General features: G+C 38.3%; 1 protein-coding gene across 1 annotated transcript; it reads left to right on the forward strand.

The window, feature by feature from the left end:
• The first annotated feature begins 235 nt into the window (after nt 1–235).
• Nucleotides 236–2763, forward strand: LOC149397664 (uncharacterized). Its single transcript, XM_089614309.1, has 6 exons — nt 236–420; nt 560–929; nt 1057–1697; nt 1776–1862; nt 1983–2106; nt 2668–2763. Exons 1-6 carry the CDS (start codon nt 236–238, stop codon nt 2761–2763), a joined length of 1503 nt encoding a protein of 500 aa, XP_089470435.1.
• The last annotated feature ends 8438 nt before the right edge of the window (nt 2764–11201 follow it).

Consider the following 11201-nt stretch of genomic DNA (forward strand, 5'->3'; position numbering starts at 1 on the left):
GCATGCAAATCAAAGGATCGATGATGGAAAGCTACGTCATACGACAGATTCTCCATCATGGAAACGTATCGATTCGATGTGATCGATATTCGGTAAAGAGGCGAGGAACCTACGCCTTGCGCTTTCGGCAGATGGCATCAACCCACATAACGTTCAGAGCAGCAGACATAGTTGTTGGCCGGTACTTCTAGTTATTTACAATCTTCCTCCTTGGTTGTGCATGACACGCCAATTCATGTTATTGTCGCTGCTCATTTCGGGTCCGAAACAACCATGCAATGACATTGATGTTTATTTGGCTCCATTGATCGACGAGCTTATAGAGTTGTGGGAAAATGGTGTCCAAGCTTTTGATGCATACTCCGGAGAAGAATTCACTCTTAGAGCTGTTCTCATGTGGACGATAAATGATTTTCCAGTGTAAGGTAATTTATCTGGCGCTTCTGTGAAAGGCTATTACGCATGTCCGATATGTGAAGAAGATAAAGAAGGTACCGAGTTTTTGAAACACGGGAAAAAAAGTTGTCTATATGGGTCATCGGCGATTTTTACCATTCAGTCACCCATACCGGAGATGTAAGAAGGCGTTCAATGGAAAACAGGAGTTTGGTGTACCGAAAAGACCATTAACGGGGATTGAGATACTTGAGAAAGTCTCACGTATGCGTTTTAAGCCTTTTGGAAAGATTGTGAAGAAGAAATACGGTGGCAAGAAATCAACGGAGAGCAAGCCCAAGCTGGTGGTGTACGACAAAAATTGCTGGAAGAAGAAATCAATCTTTTTTGAATTGGAGTATTGGAAACATTTATTCGTGCGTCACAATCTCGATGTGATGCACATTGAGAAAAATGTTGGTGAAAGTATTGTTGGTACACTTCTGAATGTCCCAGAAAAAACTAAAGATTGTGTATTATCGCGGCTTGACATGGTACGACTTGGAATTTGAGAAAAATTAGCTCCAGAGAAGAGATGGGGTCGATTGTACCTACCACCATCTTCTTTCACTTTAACAAATATTAAAAAAAAAGTTTTGTCAAACTTTGTTCGATATTAAGGTCACCGAAGGCTACGCCGCAAATATCCATAGTTATGTTTCTATGGACGAGTTAAAACTGTTTGGGCTTAAGTCGCATGATTGTCATGTCTTGATGCATCATCTTTTACCAGTGGCGATTGAGTCAATCTTACCGGACGGATTGAGAGATGCTCTCATTAGGCTATGTGCATTCTTCAACAATCTTTGCTCCAAAGTGGTTGATACTTCGATACTAGATTTGCTCCAAAACGATATTCAGGTCACATTGTGTAAATTGGAGCAATATTTTCCGCCACCGTTCTTCGACGTGATGCTCCATCTTACAGTGCATTTGGTGAGAGAATTGAAACTGTTTGGACATGTTTATCTTCGTTGGATGTATCCTTTTGAAAGATTTATGAAAGTCTTGAAGGGATATGTTAGAAACCGAAATCGACCAGTAGGATGTATCGTTGAAGGTTACGTGGCTGAAGAATCTCTTGAATTTTGTTCTGAATACTTGCATGATCTTGAAGCTATCGGACTCCAAAACAACGTCGAAGATCTAAATGTGAGTAAAGGCTTAGGTGGCGGGATAGTTCATTCAGCTCCATATGAGAGTCTTATCATAGCACATCAGACTATACTAGCGAACTCCACTTTGGTTCAGCCTTACATTGAGTAAGTTAGTAAAAAAATGTATTGCTTTCCTACCTTTCCCATGTTTTGTATTTAACCTTAGTTTATTGGATTATGCAGAGAACATATGAAACTTTTGGAAGAGAAATCGAATAAAAAATCGATAAGACAAGTAGAAGATGATCATGTTCAGAAATTTCCTCACTGGTTTGAAATGCGGATTAGGGGTGAAACCGATGTTCATGACACGCTACGCAGTTTATCAAGAATACCAAGTACACAAGTCATCAAACATTTTGGTTATATCATAAATGGTGTACGATTTAGCACTATGGAGCGGGATAACGAGAGGGTCACCCAGAATAGCGGAGTCAGCTTGCTAGCAGAGAGTATGCACTATGCAAGTGCTAAGGATAAAAATCCCGTTAATTCTGAGTTGATATATTATGGAGTAATTAAAGAAATATGGGAAATCGACTATGTGTCTTTTCGCACGCCAATATTTCTTTGTGATTGGGTTGCGATAAACGGAGGAGTCAAACACAATTCACATGGATCTACACTCGTAAAGTTGAAGAGGCTAGGTCACAAGCGAGATCCGTATGTTATGGCAACACATGTGAAACAAGTTTTCTATGTTGCGAGTCAAAGTGATGAAAGATGGTCACACGTATTCGCTACGTAAAGTAAAGATTACGCCAACGAAATTCAAGATGATATTCATGATAGTGATGTCTTATTCGAATGCTTGACTCCTATGAAAGGATTACATGCCAGTGGTGATAATGTTGCACAAGATGATAATGACTTGTTATATATTCGTAAAAACGGGGAGGGAATTTGGGTTTGATAAATTGTGGTAATTTTACTTTATTCAATTATTTTTAATTTTTATTATCAGTAGTCTTTTTTTAATAAAATTGTGATGAAGTTCTATAATTTTGACATGTTCAGTTTTTCTTAAAAAAATAATTTTTATATGCTTTAATGGCGACTTGATTAATTTGTACAGATTCAAAATGTCGAAGCCAGCACAAAAGGAGAAGAAAAGGACAAGAGGACCCATGAGGATCGCAGACATTATAAAAATTCGGAATCAGGGCATTAAACTCAAAGTGGATTTCGATTTTTACGGAGAACTTATAAGGACTAACGGAAAGAAGTTTCGCACGTTTTTGGGCGATATGGCGAGAATGAAGGGGTCAATTATCGACTTCGAAGATTGGCATGAAGTTGACGAATCTATAAGAGAAAAAATCTGGCAAGAAGCTCAGCTATTTGGAGGGCAAGGACGTCAAGCTAGGCAACAAGCGGTCCGACAATTCATGAACTGTCGTATGAAGGCTGGAACTCCCGTTAGAGATCATATGATGCTGATCATTAGCTATCTAAACGAAATGGAGATCCTTGGATCTGAGATTGATGGGGAGACTAAAATAGATATGATCTTGGAAACTCTCCCCGAAACATTTGATACCTTCAAGTTGAATTACTCCATGAACAAGCTAGAGTACACTGTTACCGAGCTCATGAAGGAACTTCAAACCGCTGAGGCACTCACTAAGAAAAAGAGGGCTCTAGGAGAGGTACATGCTACTGCCTCCACCTCTGGATCTAAGAAGAGACCTCGCAAGGCCGAGAAGAAGAACCAACCCAAGGTTCAAGTGAAGAAGAAGGCGCCAAAGGCTCCGAAGGTGGACAAGTCTAACGACAAGTGCCACCACTGCAATGAGCCTGGTCATTGGCGTAGGAACTGTCCTGCCTACCTCAAAACAAAAGTAAAAGGTATTGTACTTATTACTGAAGCTTGTTTAGTAGCTGATAATGTATCATCGTGGATTATTGACTCCGCTGCTACTAACCATATTTGCTGCTCCTTAACTGGTTTTAGGAAAAGCAAAAGCTTAGAGGATGACGACTTCTGCTTCAAGTGGGGTGATGGGAGCGTGGTGTCTGCGAAGGCTGTGGGATCCGTGACGCTATCTTTTGAAGATCGCACTTTAAAGTTGAATAATGTTTATTATGTTTCTTCCTTTGGGAAAAACTTAATATCTGTTGCTCAACTTTTAGAGCAAGATTATTGTTTAAAGTTTATAAAGAATGGAATTCGTATTTCTTTTTCTAATTCTTTTGTCACTGATGCATGTATGAAGAATGGTCTTTTTTACATTTATCCCACTCAACCTTCCATCTTAGACACCGAAATAGATAATGATCTAATTAGGGAGCCAAAGAGGATCAAACTTTCTGAATCCTCCGATCTAACAAAATCAACATACCTATGGCACTTAAGACTTGGTCATATCAGTCTAGATAGGATTAAGAGACTTGTGAGGGACGGTGCACTCCAAGCCTCTGCAATAGGTTCACTACCTACTTGTGAATCCTGCATAGAAGGAAAAATGACTAAGCGACCTTTCTCCGATAAGGGTCGAAGAGCCACTGAGTTGCTGGAACTAATACACTCTGATGTATGTGGTCCGCTCAACCAACAGGCACGTGGAGGATACGAATACTTTGTTACCTTCACTGATGATTACTCAAGATATGGGTTTGTCTATTTGCTCAAACACAAATCCGAGACCTTTAACGTATTTAAGGTCTTTAGGGCTTTAGTGGAAAAGCAAACTGGCAAAGTGATCAAAACCCTTCGATCTGATCGAGGTGGTGAGTATATGTCTGGAGAGTTCGATGACTTTCTTAAAGAAGAAGGTATCGCTTCTCAGCTTACCGCACCTGGCACACCTCAACAAAACGGAGTGTCAGAGAGAAGAAACCGAACTCTTATGGAGATGGTTAGATCGATGATGAGTTACTCATCACTCCCGCTTTCCTTTTGGGGATATGCCCTCGAAACAGCCGCCTACATTCTGAACCAAGTTCCGTCCAAAACGGTTCCTGGTACTCCTTATGAACGATGGACTGGCCGTAAAGTGAATCTTGGCCGCATCCGAATTTGGGGTTGCCCTGCACACGTGCTGAGGCAAAAGACTAGCAAGTTGGCTAGTAGGTCAGAATTGTGCCTGTTTGTAGGATATCCAAAGGAAACCAAAGGTTTTACTTTCTATAGTCCCGAGGACGATAAGACTTTCGTTAGCACGAATGCTCGTTTCCTTGAGGAGGACTTTATGAAGGATGCGAAACCTAGAAGCAAAATTGTGCTTGAAGAAAAGTTGGGTGAGGAAGCTTCTACCTCATCTGTAAGAACTGTTCTTACCCCAACTGAAACACAACCTAACTCATCAGAATCTCGTCAAGTAGTACTTCGACGTAGTGGGAGGGCTACTCAAAAGCCTGACAGGTACATGTCCTATGGAGACTCTCTCGTAGTTGTCTCTGACATGGATGACCCTGTTTCCTATAGCCAAGCGATGGCTTGTTCTGAATCAAACCTTTGGCTTGACGCCATGAAAGTTGAAATGCACTCGATGTATGTCAACAAAGTCTGGAAACTTGTAGACCTTCCTGAAGGGATTAAACCCGTAGGGTGTAAGTGGATATACAAGAAGAAAATGGGTCCTGATGGGAACGTCGAGACGTTCAAAGCACGACTTGTGGCGAAGGGTTATACTCAACAAGAAGGGTTGACTATGAAGAAACCTTCTCGCCAGTCGCGATGCTTAAATCCATCCGCATACTCCTATCCATAGCTGCAGCTCTCGACTATGAGATCTGGCAAATGGATGTCAAGACAGCCTTTCTGAATGGCAATCTTGACGAGCGCATTTACATGGCTCAACCAGACGGTTTCGTGGAAGAAGGTCAAGAGACCAAGGTTTGTGAGTTGCTTAAGTCCATTTATGGATTAAAGCAAGCATCTAGGTCATGGAATATTAGATTCGCTGAAACTGTAAAGAGCTTCGGCTTTGAACAGTCAATAGATGAGCCCTGTGTTTACAAGTTAATACACGAAGGTAAAGTTGTGTTTCTGGTACTATATGTCGATGATATACTACTCATTGGTAATGACGTGGGTAAGTTATCTGAGGTTAAGGTCTGGCTTGCAAAGCAATTCGACATGAATGATCTAGGAGAAGCCGCGTACATTCTGGGGATCCGAATCTTTCAAGATAGGAAAAACCGGACCCTGTCGCTCTCTCAAGCATCTTATATTGATAAGGTGATGGATCGCTTCTCGATGCAAGACTCCAAGAAGGGCCAAACACCCTTTAGGCATGGAGTCTCACTCTCTAAGGACCAGTCTCCCAAGACTGCACAAGAGATTGAAGACATGAGGAAAATTCCTTATGCCTCTGTCGTAGGAAGCCTCATGTATGCTATGCTTTGCACTAGACCTGACATCTGTTTCACCGTTGGTGTAGTTAGCCGTTTCCAATCCAACCCTGGACCCAAGCACTAGATTGCTGTTAAGCATGTTCTTAAGTATCTTCGAAGAACTAGGAACTTGATGCTTACATACTCAGGTACTGACCTGACTATGACGGGATATACCGACTCCGATTTTCAAGCGGATAAGGATTCCAGGAAATCCACTTCGGGATCTGTGTTCATCCTTAATGGTGGAGCTGTTGTGTGGAGAAGTATTAAGCAATCTTGCATTGCTGACTCCACAATGGAAGCAGAATATGTGGCTGCTTGTTAAGCATCCAAAGAGGCTGTATGGCTTAGAAAATTCCTTAAGTATTTGGAAGTTGTTCCAAATGTCGACGAGCCCATGACCCTTTATTGTGATAATAGTGGGGCTGTCGCTAACTCAAAGGAACCTCGAAGCCATAAGCGCTCTAAGCATATTGAGAGGAAATACCATTTGATTCGAGAGATTGTGCAGCGCGGAGACATGGAAGTGAAGAAGATCTCAACGGTAGACAACCTAGCAGATCCATTCACAAAGGCCCTAGCGAACAAGGTCTTCGACCAACATCGAGAAGGATTAGGCATGAAAGACTACACACATCTTCTTTGAGTCCACAAGAAGAGTTGTAATCTTTATATTGTACATTTGATGTAATAAAGTCTCATGAAGACTCTTGCTTGTAATTGCTTATTCATTAATAAAAAGTTGAAACGTTCATTCAATCTTCCTTGTTTGAAGCTTTATGATAAAACCTTAGTCTTTAGTCCATAAACAAACTAAACAACTTACGAAGAGACAAATGTAGATTTGCATGAACAAACTCTTCGTAGTTTGCTTAAAACGATATATTCGCAATCTAAGGGTCAAAGGACTATTGACCTCAGTATGATTGTTCGAAGAATCTATGATGTTTGGTTATGAGGCATTGAGAGTTGGAGACTCTATAGTTCTTCTAGGTATCTTCCGAAGGTACTGAATTGACCAGTGCACTTCTAGAGACAAGATAAGAACAAACCATTTAACCTCTTATGTCTCGAAGTCACTACGTATGAATTGCATCGTGCTTACCTTAATCCTGAAATGAGACATGTCATTTCACACCTTAGTATTTTCATTTGAGAAAGTCAGAGTTCGGACTCATTATGTGATTCCGAACAAGTCCTATTGGTGAAAACTAAGTTGTGAGAATGTCATGAGTAACTTTGTGAAGTTCTCATAGATATGGAATTCATGAACGAGATTGCTGAAATGCAATGTATATCACCTCATGCTTTGTTCCTTGGAGTGTGAATAAATGAACTGGCCAGTGTCCAAATTGAGTCCTGACTCTTTTGGATGAAACAATGTGACTTGTTAGCTCCTCGTCAATACATTGTTTCTAACTTATTCACAAGCGACAAAGGAGTTGAGGAAATAACAGCTAGAAGGGTAAAATGGTAATTTTGTAAATCCCGACTAGCTGATGATATTCATGAAGGGTAAACACTGATAATATTCTGTGGATCCACTCATCATAATTAGCTTTAATTCTTGAGTAGAAAATAAATTCATTTGGACCGATAGATTTTCAGTGTCAACTCTTTAGTGGAGTCAGTTGACATTAAGCTAAACTTGGAAAAGGTTTGTGAACTTTTGAGTCCAAGTATTTAGCTCAAGCTTTGTTCATTTGGATCCATGAGGTCACTGTCACGAATCACATCGAGTAGGAATAGTTAAACTGGAAGCTAAGTCAAAACAAGAACGAAAATTGTCAAAAGGGTATTTTGGTCTTTTGAGACATAGGATGAAATGAATGTCAATAAATTTTTTTACAAGGTCATTTGATGACTTGATATCACTCGGCCAAGTTAGTTCAATTGGGCCTTGTGGATTAATTTCATTTCATAAGAATTTTAATGAAAATTCTTAATGGGCTTTTTTCATGTTGTCATGAACAAATGGAAAAGCTTCTAGAAGCCCCTTCTAGAATGTGATAGGCGCCCAACATACCCAAGGAAAGAGAGAATATTTTGTGCATAAATGTATCAAGATACTTGCCAAAAGAAAAAGAGGAAACAAATTTCCTCTATGAGGAAACAAGTATTTCGGCCAAGGCAACCAAGAGGGAAACAAAAGAGGAAACTAATCCCTTGGGGATTGACTTGAGGTAGGCGCCCATTTTGGAGATTTGGGCGATAAGGTATTGCTCATAAAGGCTTGGAAAATAAGAGGAAACTACTTCTTTCCAAGGCCAACCCTTCTCCTATAAATAGGACCATCATTCCTCTCATTCTATTCATCCAAGTTTTAGAGATTTGAGAGACTCTCTCTCTATAACCTTGGCCGCCCCTCTCCTCTCTCTCTCTAGTCAATTTCGTTTTATTGTTTTGGCACCTAGGTCTTCATTTGACTTAGAGTTTAGCTCTGCGACTTCAAGACTCGTTCTTAAGTCGTAGTGTTTAAAAGTGCCCACACACTAATTCCTTTTATTTCGAGTGATTTAGTGATAGAAACTTTCGTGGTTGCTCGAGTTGCCGACGAAAGAAAGAGAGACGTGCTGCGAGGGAGACGAGCGTTGCAACTTTCCAAAAGCTTCTCAAAGTTCAAGCTTCAAGAAAGGTTGGTAAACTTCTATGCTCATAAAAGTTTATATTTACATGTGCTTGCTCTTTGTCTAAGTTAGTAAAAACTGTTTTTACTTGAAAAAGAAAATTTTTAAAATTCCGCCGCTTAACGAAGTGTTAAACTTTTTCTTAAACCCTAGATCAATTCCAACAATGACGTTGCTTAGCCACGCGTTAAAATCGTTTGTCGCTTGGCCGAAGTCTCTTGTAATATATGAAGAAGAGGTAAGAATGCTTCATATTATATTAGATGAGCATGTTATACAAATCCAAAAAAAACATGAACATTTTTTTTTCCAACTACTGAAGAAAAACAGTCTGGATAGTCATAAATATATTCACAGCCTGGATATGTTCCAACTTCCAAGTATAGCTTTTACAAATGGTTATCAACTTTTTTTTTTCACAGGTTCCCCAAGCTCCGTCTCGTCATGTAGTATAAAAAAAAGTTACATCACTTAAGAAGGGTAAAACGGCATTGAAATCGTCAAAAACCAAGAGATCCCACCATCCACCTCCGAGCGTCGATATTATTAGCCATGAGCCTTTCGCAGTGAGATTAAAGCGCTCTATGGACAAAATCGAGCTTGATGAAGTATACAAGCTACCTCCCAACCCAAACATCTTTGGTGAACCATCTGAACCTATCTTTTTATTAAAGGAAGACATCAATCAACTTCTGCGAATGCAAGAAATAGGAGCAAATGTCATTCTCATTTACATGTGGTACACGTTTATAAAAGTCTCTGATATTAATAAGTACTTTGCTATATACATATATATATATACATACATATATATATATATATACATACATATATATATATATATATATATATATATTATCTAATGAGCACTTTTATCCCATGAATTAGGCATTTATTCTATACGATGTAAGAAGAACATAAGACGGGGAATTTTATGTTTGTTAATCCAGTTTTGGTTTCTCCGGCCATGTTCGAAACCAACGATGGAATATAGCATTATGACGAACCAATAGCACGCGGGGAACATGTTTTGAGTAGAGCGAAGGCTTTGAGTACCAATCAATTGCTACTCATGCCTTTTATTCACATGTAACTTTTAGTTTATTATGACAAAGTCATTTTCTCTTATAGCTTTGACATATTATTCATAAATTTATTTTTGTAGATATCATTGGACACTCGTGGTGATTGATAATTCAAAAAATACGGCTTACTATTTAGATCCGTTGAATAACAAAAAGTGTCGGATGATATAGCGACAATTTTTTACTTGTAAGTATATTAGTTAAAGAACTTTAATACATAAGTAATGTATAAGTATAATATATTATATCACGTCGTAGGTAGGGCAGATTTGAAATACGCGTGGAAGATAGTTAAGGTACGAATTATATAACTTTAATTTCATATATTACAAAATGTGTGGAATTATAAATCCGTTGAATAACAAAAAAGTGTCGGATGATATAGCGACAATCTTTTACTTGTAAGTATATTAGTTAAAGAACTTTAATACATAAGTAATGTATAATTATAATATATTATATCATGTCGTCGGTAGGGCAGATTTGAAATATGCGTGGAAGATAGTTAAGGTACGAATTATATAACTTTAATTTCATATATTACCAAATGTGTGGAATTATAATTCTAAATTTTTTTAGGTACCGAAACAACCATCGACTGTCGACTGTGGATATTTCGTCCTTATGATGATGAGAGACATCATTAAATTCTCGAGTTTTCAAAATTGCATCAAAATTGTAAGTATTATATAAACTAGATATTTATATAGCTTAAATTTTAATTTCTAACATATTACTTTATAAACTTGTTTTAGTGGCGCGATCAAGACACATACAATCAAGTGGACATCGACGAGTTTCGTGACGAATGGTATCAATTTGTTTTAGATGACATTTCTAAGAAGAAAAAGACGGATATGTGAAACATACTTAGAACTTATGAACTTGGTGAAGACGTTAGATATAGTTTGAACTTATGAATATGGTGGATGTTAATTGTTTTTATTTTTACTTTTGATGAACCTGTGAAACATAGTTAGAAATCTTTTTCTAGCTTCGGAAATTAGAAGAAGTTATGGTATTATGCATGGTTTTTTTTTTAATATAAAAAGAATGGTATCATGTATTGTTTTTCTTGGTTGTTTTTTTGTGTTAAGATTATATTTTTATTGATGTATATATTAGTGTAGAATTGCAGGCTACTAATATTATTAATATCTATTTTTAGAGCAATAATTAAGAAACTTTTTGGGTAAAAAAAAAGCCACAAATAATGGCGGTCAATTAAATATCGCCATAATAGCTTATATAACGTGCCAACTTTATAGCTCCAAAGTTTGAACTTCGCACGTTGTATGATGTGGGAAAATTTTTAATGGCGTTTGAAAGAGAAACGCCATTAAAACCCTTTTTTAATGGCGTTCGAAAGAGAAACGCCATTAAAACCCTTTTTTAATGGCGTTCGAAAGAGAAACGCCATTAAAACCCTTTCCAGTACTCTGCCACGCGCCATTATATATCTTTAATGTCGCCTGTTTTAATGGCGTTCAAAAAGTGACATTAATTCTCTATAATGGCGCATTTTGAACGCCATTAAATCCGTTTTTTCTACTAGT

The sequence above is a fragment of the Urtica dioica genome, chromosome 5 (genome assembly GCF_054948205.1).
Source record: "Urtica dioica subsp. dioica isolate 48M chromosome 5, U.dioica_male_clone48M_v1_H2, whole genome shotgun sequence".
In the NCBI taxonomy this organism is placed as follows: domain Eukaryota; kingdom Viridiplantae; phylum Streptophyta; class Magnoliopsida; order Rosales; family Urticaceae; genus Urtica; species Urtica dioica.

Coding starts and splice junctions, on each gene's coding strand:
- LOC149397664 (XM_089614309.1), top strand. CDS start 236: ATGTTATTGTCGCTGCTCATTTCGGGTCCGAAACAACCATGCAATGAC. Junction 1,698..1,775: donor TTGGTTCAGCCTTACATTGA/GTAAGTTAGTAA, acceptor TGGATTATGCAG/AGAACATATGAAACTTTTGG. Junction 2,107..2,667: donor CTGAGTTGATATATTATGGA/GTAATTAAAGAA, acceptor TAATTTGTACAG/ATTCAAAATGTCGAAGCCAG.